Below are 19,643 nucleotides of genomic sequence, written 5' to 3' on the forward strand. Positions count from 1 at the left end.
GGTGTCCCCATGTCCCCATGACCCACCCCTGCACCCCCACCCTGTGTCCCCATGTCCCCGTGACCCACCCCTGCACCCCCACCCTGTGTCCCCGCGTCCCCACGTCCCCATGACCCACCCCTGCACCCCCACCCTGTGTCCCCGCGTCCCCACCACCCGTGCCCCGTCCCCCGGTGACGCGTGGCGTGTCCCCACACCCCCAGCTGGAGCGGGAGCCACCTGCGGTGGGGACAGCCCTTCCGCCTGCGGCACGTCACCACGGGGCGCTACCTGGCGCGGACGGAGGACAAGGGCCTGGCCGTGGTGGAGGCGGCCGCCGCCAACACCCGCGCCTCCGCCTTCTGCTTCCGCGCCTCCAAGGTGGGCGGCGGGGACGGGGGGCTCCGGCCGGGGGGCGCGGGGTGCTCCGGGTGTCCCCGAGGGATGGGGTGGCTCGGCGGGGGGTGGAGGGAGCTGGGGTGGGGGGTCGGCCAGGGTCCTTGTCCCCGTTTGGGTCCCCACCCTGGTCCTGTCCCCACCCTGGTCCTCGTCTTCATCCCAGTGCCGGTCCCTGTCCTTGTCCCCATCCTGGTCCCATCCCTATGCTGGTCCCCATCTTGGTCCTGTCCCCTTGCTGGTCTTTATCCCTGTCCCCATTTGGGTCCTGGTCCCAACCTGATGCTGGTCCCCATCCCGGTCCCCATGGGGGTCCCTGTCCCCATCCCGATCCCCCAGTGGGTCCCTGGCCCCATCCCGGTCCCTGTCCCCGTCCCTGTCCCCATCCCTGTCCCCATCCCGGTCCCCTGCTGGGTCCCCATCCCCATCCCTGTCCCCATGTGCGTCCCCATGTGGGTCCTGGTCCCCCAGTGGGTCCCTGTCCCCATCCCGGTCCCTGTGCAGGTCCCTGTCCCCATCCCTGTCCCCATGAGCGTTCTGGTCCCCATCCCTGTCCCCATCCCGGTCCCCCGGTGGGTCCCCATCCCCATCCCTGTCCCCATCCCGGTCCCCATGTGGGTCCTGGTCCCCATCCCGGTCCCCACGTGGGTCCTGGTCCCCCAGTGGGTCCCTGTCCCCATCCCGGTCCCTGTGCAGGTCCCTGTCCCCATCCCTGTCCCCATGAGCGTTCTGGTCCCCATCCCTGTCCCCATCCCGGTCCCCTGGTGGGTCCCCATCCCTGTCCCCATCCCGATCCCCATGTGGGTCCTGGTCCCCATCCCAGTCCCCACGTGGGTCCTGGTCCCCCAGTGGGTCCCTGTCCCCATCCCGGTCCCTGTGCAGGTCCCTGTCCCCATCCCTACCCCTACGTGGGTCCCCGTCCCCGTGCGGGTCCCCTGACACCCCCGCCCCGCAGGAGAAGCTGGAGGTGGTGGCCAAGCGGGACGTGGAGGGGATGGGGACCCCCGAGATCAAGTACGGGGAGTCCCTCTGCTTCGTGCAGCACGTGGCCAGCGGGCTCTGGCTCACCTACGCCGCCGCCGACACCAAGGCCCTGCGCCTCGGGCTGCTCAAGAGGAAGGTGGGGGGCTCGGGGTGCCGCTGGGGCGTCTCCAGGGGGTCTTTGGGGCTTCTTAGGGGGTTTTGGGGTCTCTGAGAGGCACTAGGGTGTCTCCAGGTGGTCTTTGGGGCATCTCTAGGGGTGTTTGTGGAGCTTCTTTGGGGGTTTTGGGGTCTCTGAGAGGCACTAGGATGTCTCCAGGGGGTCTTTGGGGCATCTCCAGGGGCGTCTTTGGAGCTTCTTTGGGGGTTTTGGGGTCTCTGAGAGGCACTAGGATGTCTCCAGGGGGTCTTTGGGACATCTTTGGGGATTTTGGGGTGTCTGGGCGTCTCTGAGAGGCACTAGGATGTCTCCAGAGGGTCTTTGGGGCATCTCCAGGGGGATCTTTGGAGCATCTTAGGGGGTTTTGGGATCTCTGAGGGGCACTAGGGCATCTCCAGGGGGTCTTTGGGGCAGCTCCAGGTGGTCTTTGGGAGGCTGCTGGGGTCTTTGGGGCTTCTTAGGGGGTTTTGGAGTCTTTGGGGGTCTGTGAAAGGCACTAGGGTGTCTCCAGGGGGTCTTTGGGGGGTTGCTGGGGTCTTTGGGGCATCTTAGGGAGTTTTGGGGTCTTTGGGGGTCTCTGAGAGGCACTAGGGCATCTCCAGGGGGTCTTTGGGGTGTCTCCAGGGGGTCTTTGGGGCATCTTAGGGGGTTTTGGGGTCTCAGAGGCACTAGGGTGTCTCCAGGGGGTCTTTGGGGGGTTGCTGGGGGTTTTGGGGTCTTTGGGGGTCTGTGAAAGGCACTAGGGTGTCTCCAGGGGGTCTTTGGGGCATCTCTAGGGGGTTTTGGGGTCTCAGAGGCACCAGGGTGTCTCTGGGGGGGTCTTTGGGGCATCTTTGGGGTCTCTGGGAGGTGCTTTGGGGCACTGGGAGGTGCTTGGGTGCGCTGGGAGGTTCCCGGGGAGCGCAGGGCAGGTCTCTGGGGGTCCCTGGGGTCCCCCCCCCGCTGACCCCCCCCGTGCCCCCCCAGGCCATGCTGCACCAGGAGGGCCACATGGACGACGCCCTCTCCCTCACCCGCTCCCAGCACCAGGAGTCGCAGGCGGCGCGGATGGTCTACAGCACGGCCGGGCTCTACGGGCACTTCATCAGGTGGGGGGCGCGGGGGGCTGGGGGGGCCGTGCCGTGGGGCTGGGGGGTATAGGGATGGGGGGGGTATGGGAGGGCTGGGGGGGGCAATGTATGGGGCTGGGGAGGGCAATGTATGGGGCTGGGGGGGTATAAGGATATAGGGGGGGTGTGAGGCTGGGGGGGCAATGCATGGGGCTGGGGGGTATAAGGATGTGGGGGGGTATGGGAGGGCTGGGGGGGGCAATGTATGGGGCTGGGGGGGTATAGGAATGTGGGGGGGTATAGGGATGTGGGGGGGTATGGGAGGGCTGGGGAGGGCAATGTATGGGGCTGGGGGGGTATAAGGATATAGGGGGGGTGTGAGGCTGGGGGGGCAACGCATGGGACTGGGGGGTATAAGGATGTGGGGGGGTATGGGAGGGCTGGGGGGGCAATGTATGGGGCTGGGGAGGGCAATGTATGGGGCTGGGGGGGTATAAGGATATAGGGTGGGTGTGAGGCTGGGGGGGCAACGCATGGGGCTGGGGGGTATAAGGATGTGGGGGGGTATGGGAGGGCTGGGGGGGGCAATGCACGGGGCTGGGGGGGGGTATAAGGATATAGGGTGGGTGTGGGGCTGGGGGGATGTGTGGGATGGGGGCAATACAGGGACCTGGGGGGGGGGCTGACCCCGCCGTGCCCCCCCCCCAGGAGCCTGGACAGCCTGAGCGGGAGGGGCCGGGGGGGGCCCCCCCCTGCGCTGCCCATCGCCGCCGTCATCCTGAGCCTGCAGGACCTGATCGGGTACTGCCAGCCCCCCCCGGCCGAGCTGCAGCACGACCAGCGGCAGAGCTGGCTGCGGGCCCTGCGCGGCCGCCAGAACCTCTTCCAGCAGGAGGTGGGACCCCCCGGGGTGGGGGGGGGCTCCGGGACCCCCCCGGGCTGCGGGGAGCTCCTGGGGATGCGGGATGCAGGGACGCTCGTGGGGCTGGGGGCTGCGGGGGGTCCTGGGGATGCGGGATGCTCCTGGAGATGTGGGATGCAGGGATGCTCGTGGGGCTGGGGGCTGCCAGAGCCTCTTCCAGCAGGAGGTGGGACCCCCCCTGGGATGGGGGGGCCTCCAGGACCCCCCCAGGCTGGGGGGAGCTCCTGGGGATGCGGGATGCAGGTGGTCCTGGGGATGCGGGGTGCTCCTGGGGATGCGGGATGCAGGGATGCTCGTGGGGCTGGGGGCTGCGGGGGGGTTGGGGGGGGGGTGCAGACACTGGGGGGGGGAGGGGGCGGAGCGTGACCCTCCCCACGGCCTCAGGGCATGATCACGCTGGTGCTGAACTGCATCGACCGCCTGAACGTCTACAGCACGGCCGCCCACTTCGCCGAGTTCGCGGGCGAGGAGGCGGCCGCCTCCTGGAAGAAGATCGTCAACCTGCTCTACGAGCTGCTGGGTGGGCGGATGGGGGGCTGTGGGGGCTGCGGGGCGGGGTGGGGGCTGCGGGGGCTGCGGGGCGGGGGGGGGGCTGTGGGGCGGGATGTCAACCTGCTCTACGAGCTGCTGGGTGGGCGGATGGGGGGCTGTGGGGCGGGGTGGGGGCTGCGGGGCGGGGTGGGGGCTGTGGGGCGGGATGTCAACCTGCTCTACGAGCTGCTGGGTGGGCGGATGGGGGGCTGCGGGGGCTGCGGGGCGGGGTGGGGGCTGCGGGGCGGGGGGGGGGCTGTGGGGCGGGATGTCAACCTGCTCTACGAGCTGCTGGGTGGGCGGATGGGGGGCTGCGGGGGCTGCGGGGCGGGGGCTGCGGGGCGGGGGGGGGCTGTGGGGCGGGATGTCAACCTGCTCTACGAGCTGCTGGGTGGGCGGATGGGGGGCTGCGGGGGCTGCGGGGCGGGGTGGGGGCTGCGGGGCGGCGTGGGGGCTGTGGGGCGGGATGTCAACTTGCTCTATGAGCTGCTGGGTGGGCGGATGGGGGGCTGTGGGGGCGGGATGGGGGGCTATGGGGCAGAATGGGGGCTGTGGGGTGTCAACCTGCAGTATGAGCTGCTGGGTGGGTGGATGGGAGGCTGCGGGGGCTGAGATGCTATGGGGCAAGCTGGGGGCTATGGGGTGAGACGGGGAGCAATGGGGCGGTATGGGGTGCCAGGGGGTTGGGGGTGCTGTGGGGCCGGGTGATGGGTGGGGGTCCCTGACCCCGTCCCCCACAGCCTCGCTGATCCGGGGGAACCGTGCCAACTGCGCCCTCTTCTCCACCAACCTGGACTGGCTGGTCAGCAAGCTGGACCGGCTGGAGGCCTCCTCGGGTCAGCGGGGGCCTCGCGTAGGGCTGGGGGGCCTCATATGGGGCTGGGGACCCTCGCGTGGGGGCTGAGGACCTTGCTATGGGGCTGGGGACCCTCACACGGGGGCTGAGGACCTTCATGTGGGGTCTGGAGACCCTCGCATGGGGGCTGAGGACCTTCATATGAAGCTGGGGACCTTCCTATGGGGCCATGGACCCTTGCACAGAGACTGGGACCCCATGTGGGGCTGGAGACCCCTGGATGGGGCTGAGGACCCCTGGACGGGGCTAAGGACCTTCCTATGGGGCTGGGCACCCTCACACAGGGGCTGAGGACCTTCATATGGGGCTGGGGACATTCATATGGGGCCATGGACCCCTGCACGGAGACTGGGACCCTATATGGGGCTGGAGACCCTTGCACGGGGAATGGGACCTTCATATGGGGCTGGGGGCCCTCCTATGGGGCTGGGGTCCCTCCTATGGGGCTGGAGACCCTCCTATGGGGCTGAGGACCCTCCTATGGGGCTGGGGTCCCTCCCGCAGGTATCCTGGAGGTGCTGTACTGCGTCCTCATCGAGAGCCCTGAGGTCCTCAACATCATCCAGGAGAACCACATCAAGTCCATCATCTCCCTCCTGGACAAGCACGGCCGCAACCACAAGGTGAGGAGGGGTCCCCTCCTGGGGGGGAGGGGCACGCACACGTGTGTGCAGGCATGTACAGACGTGTCCCACGTCCCACTGCCCAGGTGCTGGACGTGCTCTGCTCCCTCTGCGTCTGCAACGCCGTGGCCGTCCGCTCCAACCAGAACCTCATCACTGAGAACCTCCTGCCCCGGAGGGACCTGCTGCTCCAGACCGGGCTGGTCAACTATGTCACCAGGTGGGTGGGGGAGCTAGGGCGGTCTTGGGGGTCCTGGGAGGTCCTGGAGGATCTTGGGGTGCTCCTGGAGGACCTTGAGATGTTCCTGTGGGACTTGGAGGGGTCCTGGAGCATCCTGGAGGGCTCCTGGCTAACCCTGAGATGATTGGCGTGCTCCTGGGAGGTTCTGGAGGACCTTGGGATGCTCCTGGGGGGTCTTGAGGGGCTCCTGGGGGTCTCTGGGGAGTCCTGGGGTCTCTTGAGTGGCTCTGGGTAGCCTTGGGGTGCTCCTGGGGGTCTTGTGTTGCTCCTGGGGGTCTCCGGATGCCTGTGGAATGCTCCTGGAAGGTCCTGGAGGCCCCTGGGGGGTCCTGGGGGGTCTTGAGGGGCTCCTGGATACCCTTGGGGTGCTCCTGGGGGTCTCTGGGTGCCTGTGGAATGCTCCTGGAAGGTCCTGGAGGCCCCTGGGGGGTCCTGGGGGGTCTTGAGGGGCTCCTGGATACCCTTGGGGTGCTCCTGGGGGTCTCTGGGTGCCTGTGGGATGCTCCTGGGAGGTCCTGGAGGCTCTTGGGGTGCTCCTGGGGGGTCTTGAGGGGCTCCTGGGGGTCTTTGGGGAGTCCTGGGGTCTCCTGAGGGGCTCCTGGATACCCTGGTGATGCTCCTGAGGGTCCTGGGGTGCTCCTGGGGGGTCTTGAGGGGCTCCTGGCGGATCTTTGGGGAGTCCTGGGGTATCCTGAGTGGCTCAGGGTGCCCTTAGGATGCTCCTGAGGGTCTTGGGGTGCTCCTGGGGATCTCTGGGTGCCTGTGGGATGCTCCTGGAGGCCTTGGGGTGCTCCTGGAGGTCTTGGTGTGTTTCTGGGTGTCTCTGGGCACCCTTGGAGTGCCCCTGGGATGTTCCTGGGGGTCTTGGGGTGCCCTTGGGGTGCTCCTGGGAGTCTCAGGTGTCTCCTGGAGGTCTCTGGATGCCCCTGGGTTATTCCTGGGGGTCTTGGGTTGCTCCTGGTGGTCTCTGGGTGCTCCTGGGGGGTCCTGGCACTGATCCCCGCCCCCCCCCCCCGCAGCGTGCGCCCCAACATCTTCCTGGGGACGCACGAGGGCTCGACGCAGTACAGCAAGTGGTACTTCGAGGTGGCGGTGGAGCGGGTGCAGCCCTTCCTGACGGCGCAGCCCACCCACCTGCGGGTGGGCTGGGCGGCGGCCGGGGGCTACAGCCCCTACCCGGGGGGGGGCGAGGGCTGGGGCGGCAACGGCGCCGGCGACGACCTCTGCTCCTTCGCCTTCGACGGCCTCCACCTCTGGACAGGTACCCCCCCCCCCCCCCCCGGGCGCGGACCCCCCCCCCCCGGGCGCGGACCCCCCCCCCCCGGGCGCGGACCCCCTCCCCGGGCGCGGACACCACGCCCCCCCGGCCCAGGCGCAGACCGCCCCCCCCTCCCCCGGGCGCGGACCCCCCGCGTGATGGGACCCCCATCATGGCCCCAGCGTGTCCCCCATCGTGTCCCTGATGAGTCCCCCGTCGTGGTCCCGGCGTGTCCCCCAGCGTGTCCCCAGCACCCCCGCGTGTCCCCCGACATGTCCCCAGCACCCCCGCGTGTCCCCCCGCGTGTCCCCCCGCGTGTCCCCCCGCGTGTCCCCCCGCGTGTCCCCCGACGCGTCCCCAGCACCCCCGCGTGTCCCCCCGCGTGTCCCCCGACGCGTCCCCCGCACCCCCGCGTGTCCCCCCGCGTGTCCCCCGACATGTCCCCAGCACCCCCGCGTGTCCCCAGCACCCCTGTGTGTCCCCCCGCGTGTCCCCCGACATGTCCCCAGCACCCCCGCGTCCCCCCGCGCGTCCCCCCGCGCGTCCCCCCGCGCGTCCCCCCGCGTGTCCCCAGCACCCCCGCGCGTCCCCCCGCGTGTCCCCCAACGCGTCCCCAGCACCCCCGCGCGTCCCCCCGCGCGTCCCCCCGCGCGTCCCCCGACGCGTCCCCAGCACCCCCGCGCGTCCCCCCGCGCGTCCCCCCGCGCGTCCCCCGACGCGTCCCCAGCACCCCCGCGCGTCCCCCCGCGCGTCCCCCGACGCGTCCCCGCGTGTCCCGCAGGCGGGGTGGCCCGGGCGGTGGCCTCGCCGCAGCGGCGGGCGCTGGGGGCCGGGGACGTGGTCAGCTGCTGCCTGGACCTGGGGGTGCCCAGCGCCTCCTTCCGCATCAACGGGTGCCCCGTCCAGGGGGTCCTCGAGAGCTTCAACCTCGACGCCCTCTTCTCCCCCGTCGCCAGCTTCTCCGCCGGCGTCAAGTGAGGCTGGGGGGGCCGGGGTCCCCCCGGGGCGATGGAGGGGTGCGGGGTGCTGAGGGGCCCCGGGGGTCTGCGGTTCCCCGCTTGCTGGGGGGGCTTGGGGTGCTGGGAGATTCTGGGGAGGGTGCTGAGGGGCCCCGGGGGTCTGCGGTTCCCCGCTTGCTGGGGTGTTTTGGGGTGCTGGGGGGATTCTGGGGGGCTGGGGGGATTCTGGGAGGGGTGCTGAGGGTCCCCGGGGTCTGCGGTTCCTTGCTTGCTGGGGGGGCTTGGGGTGCTGGGGGATTCTGGGGGGCTGGGGGATTCTGGGGAGGGTGCTGAGGGTCCCCGGGGTCTGCGGTTCCTTGCTTGCTGGGGGGGCTTGGGGTGCTGGGGGATTCTGGGGAGGGTGCTGAGGGGCCCCGGGGGTCTGCGTTTCCTTGCTTGCTGGGGAGTCTTTGGGTGCTGGGGGGATTCTGGGGGGCTGGGGGGATTCTGGGGGGGGTGCTGAGGGTCCCCGGGGTCTGCGGTTCCTTGCTTGCTGGGGGGGCTTGGGGTGCTGGGGGATTCTGGGGGGCTGGGGGGTCTTGGGGTGCTGGGGGATTCTGGGGAGGGTGCTGAGGGTCCCAGGGGTCTGCGGTTCCCCGGGGGTCTGCGGTTCCCCGCTTGCTGGGGGATTCTGGGGGGCTGGGGGATTCTGGGGTGCTGGGGGGATTCTGGGGAGGGTGCTTGAGGGTCCCTGGGGGTCTGCGGGTCCCTAGGGGTCTGCGGTTCCCCGCTTGCTGGGGGATTCTGGGGTGCTGGGGGATTCTGGGGAGGGTGCTGAGGGTCCCTGGGGGTCTGCGGGTCCCTAGGGGTCTGCAGTTCCCCGCTTGCTGGGGGGTCTTGGGGTGCTGGGGGATTCTGGGGGGCTGGGGGGATTCTGGGGGGGTGCTGAGGGTCCCCGGGGTCTGCGGTTCCCCAGGGGTCTGCGGTTCCCCGCTTGCTGGGGGATTCTGGGGGGCTGGGGGGTTCTGGGGGGCTGGGGGAATCTGGGGGGGTGCTGAAGATCCCCGGGGGTCTGCGGTTCCCCGCTTGCTGGGGGATTCTGGGGGGCTGGGGGGTTCTGGGGGGCTGGGGGAATCTGGGGGGGTGCTGAAGATCCCCGGGGGTCTGCGGTTCCCCGCTTGCTGGGGGGTCTTGGGGTGCTGGGGGATTCTGGGGGGCTGGGGGATTCTGGGGAGGGTGCTGAGGGTCCCCAGGGGTCTGCAGTTCCCTGCTTGTTGGGGGGGTGCTGAGAGGGGCTTGAGGGGATGCTGGGGGGCTGGAGAGATTCTGGGGTGCTGGGGGGGTTCTGGGCAGATGCTGGGGGGATGTTGGGGTGCTGGGGGGACGCTGAGGGGGTTCTGGAGAGGCTGAGGGTGGGGGGTGCTGAGGGTACCTGGAGCCTTGAGGTCCCCCGCGTGCCGTGGGGACACCGAGGGTCTGGGGGTGCTGCCGGGGTGCCCACGGCCCCGCCGTCCGTCCCCCCCCCAAGGCTGCGGTTCCTGCTGGGGGGCCGCCACGGGGAGTTCCAGTTCCTGCCCCCCCCCGGGTATTCGCCCTGCGCCGAGGCGCTGCTGCCCCGCGAGCGCCTGCGCCTGGAGCCCATCAAGGCGTATCGGGGCGAGGGGCCCCCCGGCACCCGCAGCCTCCTGGGGCCCACCCAAGCCCTGCCCCACACCGCCTTCACCCCCTGCCCCGTCGACACCCTCCAGGTGGGGGGGGTTGGGGTTCCATGGGGGGCTGCCGGTTTGGGGGGTGGAGGGGGGCTTTGGGGGTGCTGGGGGGGGTTGGGTGGAGATTTGGGGTGCTGGGGGGGCTGGGTGGAGACTTGGGGTGCTGAGGTGGGGCTCAGGGTGCTGGGGAGCTTGGGATGGTGGGGGCTTTGGGGGGGCTTGGATGGGGGTTTGGGAGGTGGAGGGGGGCTTTGGGGGTGCTGGGGGGGGTTGGATGGAGATTTGGGGTGCTGGGGGGGGTTGGGTGGAGATTTGAGGTGCTTGGGTGGGGCTCGGGGTGCTGGGGAGCTTGGGATGGTGGGGGCTTTGGGGGGGCTTGGATGGGGGTTTGGGGTGCTGGGGGGCTTGGATGAAGATTTGGGGTGCTTGGGTGGGGCTCGGGGTGCTGGGGAGTTTGGGATTGTGGGGGCTTGGATGGGGGTTTGGGAGGTGGAGGGGGGCTTTGGGGGTGCTGGGGGGCGTTGGGTGGAGATTTGGGGTGCTGAGGTGGGGCTCAGGGTGCTGGGGAGCTTGGGATGGTGGGGGCTTTGGGGGGGCTTGGATGGGGGTTTGGGGTGCTGGGGGGCTTGGATGAAGATTTGGGGTGCTTGGGTGGGGCTCGGGGTGCTGGGGAGTTTGGGATCGTGGGGGCTTGGATGGGGGTTTGGGAGGTGGAGGGGGACTTTGGGGGTGCTGGGGGGCGTTGGGTGGAGATTTGGGGTGCTGGGGGGGTTGGGGGGAGATTTGGGGTGCTGAGGTGGGGCTCGGGGTGCTGGGGAGCTTGGGATGGTGGGGGCTCTGGGGGGGCTTGGAATGGGGGTTTGGGAGGTGGAGGGGGGCTTTGGGGGGGTTGGATGGAGATTTGGGGTGCTGGGGGGGTTGGGTGGAGATTTGAGGTGCTTGGGTGGGGCTCGGGGTGCTGGGGAGCTTGGGATGGTGGGGGCTTTGGGGGGGCTTGGATGGGGGTTTGGGGTGCTGGGGGGCTTGGATGAAGATTTGGGGTGCTTGGGTGGGGATTGGGTTGCTGGGGAGTTTGGGATCGTGGGGGCTTGGATGGGGGTTTGGGAGGTGGAGGGGGGCTTTGGGGGTGCTGGGGGGGGTTGGGTGGAGATTTGGGGTGCTGAGGTGGGGCTCGGGGTGCTGGGGAGCTTGGGATGGTGGGGGCTCTGGGGGGGCTTGGATGGGGGTTTGGGAGGTGGAGGGGGGCTTTGGGGGTGCTGGAGGGGGGTTGGATGGAGATTTGGGGTGCTGGGGGGGTTGGGGTGGGTGGGTCTTTGGGTGCTGGGGAGTTTGGGATCGTGGGGGCTTGGATGGGGTTTTGGGGGTGCTTGGATGAGGGTTTGGGGTGCTGGGGGGTTGGGTGGAGATTTGGGGTGCTTGGGTGGGGCTTGAGGTGCTGGGGAGTTTGGAATTGTGGGGGGTTTGGCGGAGCTTGGATGGGAGTTTGGGGTGCTGGGGGGTTTGGGGGGCTTGGATGGGGTTTGGGGTGCTGGGAGATGGTGAGATTTAGGGGTGCCCAGGTAGGAACTTGAGGTGCTGGAGGCTGGGGGGATTTGGGGTGCTGGTTTTGGGGTCCCCGCCCACCCCTGCCCGCGCCCCCCCAGATCGTGCTGCCCCCCCACCTGGAGCGCATCCGGGAGAAGCTGGCGGAGAACATCCACGAGCTCTGGGCCCTGACCCGCATCGAGCAGGGCTGGACCTACGGCCCCGTGAGTCCGGGGACCCCCGCGGCCCCCCAGAGCCCCCGGGGTGCGGTGGGACCCCCCGGGGATGCACAGACCCCTCTGAGCCCCCCAGAGCCCCCGGGGTGCGGTGGGACCCCCTGAGCACCCCCACCCCTCCTGGGACCCCCTGAGACCCCTTGAACCCCCCTGGGGTGCACTGAGCCCCCCCGAGCCCCACCGGGGTGCAAAGAGACCCCCTGAACCCCCTAAATCCCCCTGGGGTGCAGTGGAACCCCCTGAGCCCCCCCCGACCTCCCCTGGGGTGCAACAAGCCCCCCTGAGCCCCTCAACCCTCCTGGGACCCCCTGGGGTTCAATGAGACCCCCCCCGAGTCCCCCCAGTCCTCCTGGGGTGCACTGAGCCCCCCCAAGCCCCCCGCTCCCAATGCCCCTGGGGTGCAAAGAGACCCCCTAAGACCCTCTGGGGTGCAGTGAGTCTCCCCCCGACCCCCCCTAATCCTCCTGGGGTGCAGTGAGCCCCCCTGAGCCCCTCAACCCTCCTGGGACCCCCTGAGACCCCCTGAGCCCCTCTGGGGTGCAACGAGACCCCCTGAGCCCTCCTGGGGTGCAGTGGTACCCCCTGAGCCCCCCCAGTCCTTGTGGGGTGCACTGAGCCCCCCCCCAACACCCCTGGGGTGCAGTGAGCCCCCCTGAAGCCCCCCCAACACCCCTGGGGTGCAGTGGGACCCCCTGGTGCTGTGGCAGAGCCCCCCCCCCCCAGCAGGGCCATCCCCACCGAGGTTCGGGGTCCCCTGGGGGGGTGCTGACCCCCCGTGGCCCCCCCAGATCCGGGACGACAACCGGCGCCTGCACCCCTGTCTTCTGGGCTTCCACAGCCTGCCCGAGCCCGAGCGGGGCTACAACCTCCAGATGTCGGGGGAGACCCTCAAGTGAGGGGGGCCGGGGGGGCCTTCGCGGGGGGCTGGGGGCTGGGGATGGGAAGAGGGGCTGGGTTTTGGGGTCCCTCCCTCCATTCTTGCCTTATTCCCTCAGACTGGGCTGGGTTTTGGGGTCCCCCCCTCCATTCTTGCCTTATCCTCCCAGACTGGGCTGGGTTTTGGGGTCCCCCCTCACACCATGTCCCGCCGAACTGGGCTGGGGGCTGGGTTTTGGGGTCCCCTCTCATGCCATGTCCCCCCAAACCAGGCTGGGGGCTGGGTTTTGGGGTCCCTCCCTCCATTCTTGCCTTATTCCCTCAGACTGGGCTGGGTTTTGGGGTCCCCCCCTCCATTCTTGCCTTATCCCCCCAGACTGGGCTGGGTTTTGGGGTCCCCCCTCACACCATGTCCCGCCGAACTGGGCTGGGGGCTGGGTTTTGGGGTCCCCTCTCATGCCATGTCCCCCCAAACCAGGCTGGGGGCTGGTTTTGGGGCTCCCCCCCCTTACACTGTGCCCCCCTGGATTGTGGCTGGATTCAGGGCTGGGTATTGGGGGTCCCCCCATGCTGTGTCCCCCAGGCAAGGCTGGTTTTGGGGTGCCCCCTAGATGTGGCTGGGTTTGGGGCTGGGATTTGGGCCCCCCCCTCACCCTGTGCCCCCCCCCCACCAGGCTGGGGGTTGGGTTTTGGGGTCCCCCCCATGCTATGCTCCCTCCAGGCTGGGCTTGGGGGCTGGGTTTTGGGGTCCCCCTCACCCTGTGCACCCCCCAGCCGGGCTGGGGGCTGGGTTTTGGGGTCCCCCCCTCACCCCGTGCCCCCCAGGACCCTGCTGGCGCTGGGCTGCCACGTGGGCATGGCCGACGAGAAAGCCGAGGAGAACCTCAAAAAGATCAAACTCCCCAAAACGTGAGTTTGGGGGGGCTGGGGGGGGCGACCCCCCCTAGAGCCAAGCCCCAAGCCGATGGGGGCTTGGGTTGAGGGGTCCCAGTTTGGGGGAGAGGGGGGTGTTACTGGTTTGGGGGGGGTGGGATTTGGGGGTCTTTGTCAGGGGGTTGATGGGTCCCCAGCTGGGGGTCCCTGGTTGGGGGTCTGCAATTTGGGGGTCTCAACTGGAGGTCCCAGTTAGGGGGTCCCCTGGGTTGGGGTCCTTGGTTGGGGATCCCCAGCTGGGTGTCCCTATTTGGGGTCCCAGTTGGGGTCCCCTGGGTTGGGGTCCTTGGTTGGGAGAGCTCCCAGGTAGGGGGGACCTTGTTTGGGGTCTCAGAGGGTCCCAGTTTGGGGGTCCCGGTTTGGGGGTCCTGGTTTGGGCTCTCCGGAGGGGGGGTCCCAGTTTGGAGTCTCTGGAGGGGGGGTCCCAGTTTGGGGGTCCCGGTTTGGGCTCTCTGGAGGGGGGTCCTGGTTTGGGGGTCTGGGTTTGGGCTCTCCAGAGGGGGGTCCCGGTTTGGGGGTCCCGGTTTGGGGGTCCCAGTGGGGGCTCTCCAGCGGGGGGTCCAGGTTTGGGGGTCCCGGTTTGGGGTCTCTGGCGGGGGGCCCCGGTTTGGGGGTCCTGGTTTGGGGGTCCCAGTGGGGGCTCTCTGGCGGGGGGGCCCGGTTTGGGGGTCCCGGTTTGGGGGCCCCGGCGGGGGGTCCCGGTTTGGGGGTCCCGGTGGGGGCTCTCTGGCGGGGGGTCCCGGTTTGGGGGTCCCGGTTTGGGGGTCCCAGTGGGGGCTCTCTGGCGGGGGGTCCCGGTTTGGGGGTCCCGGTTTGGGGGTCCCGGTTTGGGGGCCCCGGTGGGGGCTCTCTGGCAGGGGGTCCCAGTTTGGGGGTCCCGGTTTGGGCTCTCCGGCGGGGGGTCCAGGTTTGGGGGTCCCGGTGGGGGCTCTCCGGCGGGGGGCCCCGGTTTGGGGGCCCCGGCGGGGTGCCGCGGGCGGGGGGCTCAGGGTGCCCCCCCAGGTACACCATGTCCAACGGGTACAAGCCGGCGCCCCTGGACCTGGCGCACGTGAAGCTGACGCCGGCGCAGCTGACGCTGGTCGACCGCCTGGCCGAGAACGGGCACAACGTCTGGGCGCGCGACCGCGTCCAGCAGGGCTGGACCTACAGCACCCTCCAGGTGGGCACCCCGGGACCCCCCGGGACCCCCCGCCGCCCCCGGGACCCCCCGCGACCCCACACCCCCCTCCGGTCCCCCACGCCCCCCCTGCGTTGCTCTGATCCCCGTGCCCACATCTCCACGTGCTTATGGTTGAGGTTCCTCTGTGTGTGTCCCCCCCGTGTCCCTGTCCCCCCCCCCTTGTGTCCCTGTGTCCCCCCGCCATGTCCCCATGCCCACAGCTGTGGGTGATCCACGTCCCCTTGTCCCCACGCCCATGGCGGTCTCCCCACGCCCACAGTGGTGGTGTCCCCATGTCCCCATGCCCATGGCAGTGTCCTCGTGCCCACAGTGGTGGCATCCCAATGTCCCCATGCCCACTGTGGTAGTGTCCCCACGTCCTGCTGTCCATGGTGACAATGTCCCCGTGCCCACGGTGGTGGTGTCCCCATGCCCCTATGCCCATGGTGATGATGTCCCCATGCCCATGGTGGTGGTGTCCCAATGTCCCCACGCCCATGGCAATGTCCCCATGCCCACGGTGGTGGTGTCCCCATGCCCCTATGCCCATGGTGATGATGTCCCCATGCCCATGGTGGTGGTGTCCCAATGTCCCCATGCCCACGGTGGTGGTGTCCCCACGCTCATGGTGATGATGTCCCCATGCCCATGGTTGTGGTGTCCCCACGCTCATGGTGATGATGTCCCTATGCCCATGGAGATGTCCTCATGCTCACAGTGGTGGTGTCCCATTGTCCCCATGCCCATGGCGATGTCCCCATGCCCATGGTGGTGGTGTCCCAATGTCCCCACGCCCATGGCAATGTCCCCATGCCCACGGTGGTGGTGTCCCCATGCCCCTATGCCCACGGTGGTGGTGTCCCCATGCCCATGGTGATGATGTCCCCATGCCCACGGTGATGTCCCCATGCCCATGGTGGTGGTGTCCCCATGCCCCCATGCTCATGGTGATGATGTCCCCATGCCCATGGTGGTGGTGTCCCCATGTCCCCATGCCCCCATGCCCATGGTGATGATGTCCCCATGCCCACGGTGGTGGTGTCCCCATGCCCCCATGCTCATGGTGATGATGTCCCCACGCCCACGGTGGTGTCCCCCGCCCCCGGTGGCGGTGTCCCCGTGTCCCCAGGACATCAAGAACAAGCGGAACCCGCGGCTGGTGCCCTACCACCTGCTGGACGAGCGCACCAAGAGGACCAACCGGGAGAGCCTCTGCCAGGCCGTGCGCACCCTGCTGGGCTACGGCTACAACATCGAGCCCCCCGACCAGGAGAGCCGTGAGCACCCCTCTGGGGGGCGGGGGGGGCCGGGGGCGGGGAGGGGCAGGGTGCTCTTTGGGGTGCAGGGCGCTGTTTGGGGTGCAGGGAGGGGCAGGGTGCAGTTTGGGGGTGCAGAGAGGGTGCAGGGCGCTGTTTGGGGTGCAGGGAGGGGCAGGGTGCTGTTTGGGGGTGCAGGGTGCTGTTTGGGGGTGCAGGGAGGGGCAGGGTGCAGTTTGGGGGTGCAGAGAGGGTGCAGGGTGCTGTTTGGGGTGCAGGGAGGGGCAGGGTGCAGTTTGGGGGTGCAGAGAGGGTGCAGGGTGCTGTTTGGGGGTGCAGGGTGCTGTTTGGGGTGCAGGGAGGGGCAGGGTGCTGTTTGGGGGTGCAGGGTGCTGTTTGGGGTGCAGGGAGGGGCAGGGTGCAGTTTGGGGGTGCAGAGAGGGTGCAGGGTGCTGTTTGGGGGTGCAGGGTGCTGTTTGGGGTGCAAGGAGAGGGCAGGGTGCCATTGGGAGGATGCAGGGTGCCGTGGGGGGTGCAGGGTGCCGTTTGGGGGTGCAGGGAGGATGCAGGGTGCTGTTTGGGGGTGCAGGGCACTGTTCGGGGTGCAGGGAGGGTGCAGGGTGCTATTGAGAGGTGCAGGGTGCTGTTTGGGGGTGCAGGGTGCCGTGGGGTTGCAGGGTGCTCTTTAGGGGAGCAGAGAGGGTGCAGGGCGCTGTTCGGGGGTGCAGGCAGGATGCAGGGCGCCGTTTGGGGGTGCAGGGTGCCGTGGGGGGTGCAGGCAGGATGCAGGGCGCCGTTTGGGGGTGCAGGGTGCCGTGGGGGGTGCAGGCAGGATGCAGGGTGCCGTTTGGGGGTGCAGGGTGCTCTTTAGGGGAGCAGAGAGGGTGGAGGGCGCTGTTCGGGGGTGCAGGGAGGATGCAGGGCGCCGTTTGGGGGTGCAGGGTGCCGTGGGGGGTGCTGACGCCCCGCTGCCCCCCCAGCCGCCCAGGGGCTGCCGCGGGGCCGGGGGGACAAGGCGCGCATCTTCCGGGCGGAGCAGGGCTACGCGGTGCGGGCCGGCAAGTGGTACTTCGAGTTCGAGGCCGTCAGCACCGGGGAGATGCGGGTGGGCTGGGCCCGCCCCCACCTGCGCCCCGACACCGAGCTGGGCGCCGACGACCTCGCCTACGTCTTCAACGGGCACCGGGTGAGACCCCCGGGACCCCCCCAGCCCCCCCGGGACCCCCATTGCCCTCTGGGACCCCCATTGCCCTCTGGGACCCCCCAGCCCATTGGGACCCCCATAGTTCCCCCAGTACCCCCCAGCCCATTGGGACCCCCATAGTTCCCCCAGTACTCCCCAGAGCGCACTGGGATCCCCGGACCCCCCCGGGACCCCTATAGTCCCCGATGCCCCAGGTCCCTCCTGGCCTCCCCTGGTCCCTGAATGCCACCAGTGCCCCAGGTCCCCCCAGTCCCCAAATGCCACCAGTGCCCCTGGTCCCCCCAGGTGCCCCAAATGCCACCAGTGCCCCAGGTCCCCTGGGTCCCCCATTGCCTTGGTGCCCCAGGTCCCCCCGGTCCCCAAATGCCACCAGTGCCCCTGGTCCCCCCAGGTGCCCCAAATGCCACCAGTGTCCCAGGTCCCCTGGGGCCCCCATTGCCTTGATGCCCCAGGTCCCCCCTGGTCCCCAAATGCCCCCATCGCCCCAGGTCCCCCCTGGCCCCCAAATGCCACCAGTGCCCCAGGTCCCCTGGGTCCCCTCTGACCCCTGGGTCCTCCGTTGGTGCCCCCATATGCCCCCTGGTCCCCCCTGGTCCCCCCAGGTGCCCCAAATGCCACCAGTGTCCCGGGTCCCCTGGGGCCCCCATTGCCTTGATGCCCCAGGTCCCCCCAGGTCCCCATACGCCCCCGTTGCCCCAGGTCCCCCCTGGTCCCCGAATGCCACCAGTGCCCCAGGTCCCCTGGCTCCCCCATTGCCTTGATGCCCCAGGTCCCCCCTGGTCCCCAAATGCCCCCATCGCCCCAGGTCCCCCCTGGTCCCCAAATGCCACCAGTGCCCCAGGTCCCCTGGGTCCCCTCTGACCCCTGGGTCCTCCGTTGGTGCCCCCATATGCCCCCTGGTCCCCCCTGGTCCCCCCAGGTGCCCCAAATGCCACCAGTGTCCCGGGTCCCCTGGGGCCCCCATTGCCTTGATGCCCCAGGTCCCCCCTGGTCCCCAAATGCCACCAGTGCCCCAGGTCCCCTGGGGCCCCCATTGCCTTGATGCCCCAGGTCCCCCCTGGTCCCCGAATGCCACCAGTGCCCCAGGTCCCCCCTGGTCCCCAAAATGCCACCAGTGCCCCAGGTCCCCCCAGGTGCCCCAAATGCCACCAGTGCCCCAGGTCCCCTGGATCCCCTCTGACCCCTGGGTCCTCCGTTGGTGCCCCCATATGCCCCCTGGTCCCCCCAGGTGCCCCAAATGCCACCAGTGTCCCGGGTCCCCTGGGGCCCCCATTGCCTTGATGCCCCAGGTCCCCCCTGGTCCCCAAATGCCCCCATCGCCCCAGGTCCCCCCTGGTCCCCAAATGCCACCAGTGCCCCAGGTCCCCTGGGTCCCCTCTGACCCCTGGGTCCTCCGTTGGTGCCCCCATATGCCCCCTGGTCCCCCCTGGTCCCCCCAGGTGCCCCAAATGCCACCAGTGCCCCAGGTCCCCTGGCTCCCCCCCGGCCCCGGGTCCCCCCCTGACCCCCCGGCCGGGTGCCCCCCCAGGCGCAGCGCTGGCACGTGGGCAGCGAGCCCTTCGGCCGGACCTGGCAGGCGGGGGACGTGGTGGGCTGCATGATCGACCTGGGCGAGTGCCACATCTCCTTCACCCTCAACGGCGAGGTCCTCATCAGCGACACCGGCTCCGAGCTGGCCTTCAAGGACTTCGACGTGGGCGAGGGTGAGACGCGGCGGGTTGGGGGGGGCAAAGGGGGGGGGGGGCTGGGCGCTGACCCCCCCATCCCGCTGCAGGGTTCGTGCCGGTGTGCAGCCTGGGGCTGGAGCAGGAGGGGCGGCTGAACCTGGGGCAGGAGGTGGGCAGCCTGCGGTTCTTCAGCATCTGCGGGCTGCAGGAGGGCTACGAGCCCTTCGCCATCAACATGAAACGACCCATCACCCTCTGGTTCAGCAAGAGCCTCCCCCAGTTCGTCCCAGTGCCCCCCGACCACCCCCAGCTGGAGGTCAGGGGATGGGGAAGGGGGTCCTGTGGGGGGTGGGGGTGGTCCCACGGGCAGGAGGGTCTGTGGGGATGAGTGGTGGGTGGTGCCGGGGGGTCCCCGAGGGTCCCCAGGGCTGGGCGATGCATGGTCCCTGGGTACAGGGGGGCCCTGGTCCCCGAGGGTCCCCAGGGCGGGGTGGTGCATGGTGCTGGGGGGTCCCCAAAGGGTCCCCAGGGCTGGGTGATGCACATCCCTGCAGGGTCCCAGGGTGTAAGGGGTCCCTGATCCCTGGGGGTCCCCGCGATGGGGTGATGCCCATCCCTGAGGGGTCCCCAATAGCTGAGGGTCCTCGCAACGGGGCAATGCCCGTCCCTGAGGGGTTCCCAGTCCCTGAGGGTCCCCGCGATGGGGTGATGCCCATCCCCGAGGGGTCCCCAATCCCCGAGGGTCCCCACGAGGGGGTGATGCCCATCCCTGAGGGGTCCCCAATCCCAATGGGTCCCCAATCCCCGAGCGTCCCCACGAGGGGGTGATGCCCATCCCCAAGGGGTCCCCAATCCCCGAGGGTCCCCACGAGGGGGTGATGCCCATCCCCGAGGGTCCCCACGAGGGGGTGATGCCCATCCCCGAGGGGTCCCCAATCCCCAAGGGTCCCCATGAAGGGGTGATGCCCATCCCCGAGGGGTCCCCAATCCCCAAGGGTCCCCACGACAGGGTGATGCCCATCCCCGAGGGGTCCCCAATCCCGATGGCTCCCGACCCCAGGAGGACTCCCATCGCCGTGGGGTCCCCGGGCGCAGCCCCCCCCCCCCCCCCCCGCCGTGACGCCTTCCCGGGGGGTCCCGCA

At 69.9% G+C, this 19,643-nt stretch overlaps 1 protein-coding gene across 1 annotated transcript in view; it reads left to right on the top strand.

The window, feature by feature from the left end:
• The window catches only part of RYR1 (ryanodine receptor 1), a 77,557-nt gene that overhangs the window by 283 nt on the left and 57,631 nt on the right, over nucleotides 1-19,643 (top strand). The window contains 19 exon segments of the mRNA XM_075134343.1: nucleotides 204-360; nucleotides 1,331-1,495; nucleotides 2,483-2,604; nucleotides 3,274-3,460; nucleotides 3,872-4,007; nucleotides 4,759-4,854; nucleotides 5,379-5,497; nucleotides 5,584-5,717; nucleotides 6,758-6,999; nucleotides 7,778-7,970; nucleotides 9,463-9,682; nucleotides 11,287-11,391; nucleotides 12,192-12,295; nucleotides 13,105-13,188; nucleotides 14,215-14,374; nucleotides 15,504-15,651; nucleotides 16,611-16,816; nucleotides 18,363-18,537; nucleotides 18,609-18,817. Coding sequence (XP_074990444.1) covers nucleotides 204-360; nucleotides 1,331-1,495; nucleotides 2,483-2,604; nucleotides 3,274-3,460; nucleotides 3,872-4,007; nucleotides 4,759-4,854; nucleotides 5,379-5,497; nucleotides 5,584-5,717; nucleotides 6,758-6,999; nucleotides 7,778-7,970; nucleotides 9,463-9,682; nucleotides 11,287-11,391; nucleotides 12,192-12,295; nucleotides 13,105-13,188; nucleotides 14,215-14,374; nucleotides 15,504-15,651; nucleotides 16,611-16,816; nucleotides 18,363-18,537; nucleotides 18,609-18,817 — 2,962 coding nt within the window.

This window comes from Calonectris borealis, chromosome 32 (assembly GCF_964195595.1).
Source record: "Calonectris borealis chromosome 32, bCalBor7.hap1.2, whole genome shotgun sequence".
In the NCBI taxonomy this organism is placed as follows: Eukaryota; Metazoa; Chordata; class Aves; order Procellariiformes; family Procellariidae; genus Calonectris; species Calonectris borealis.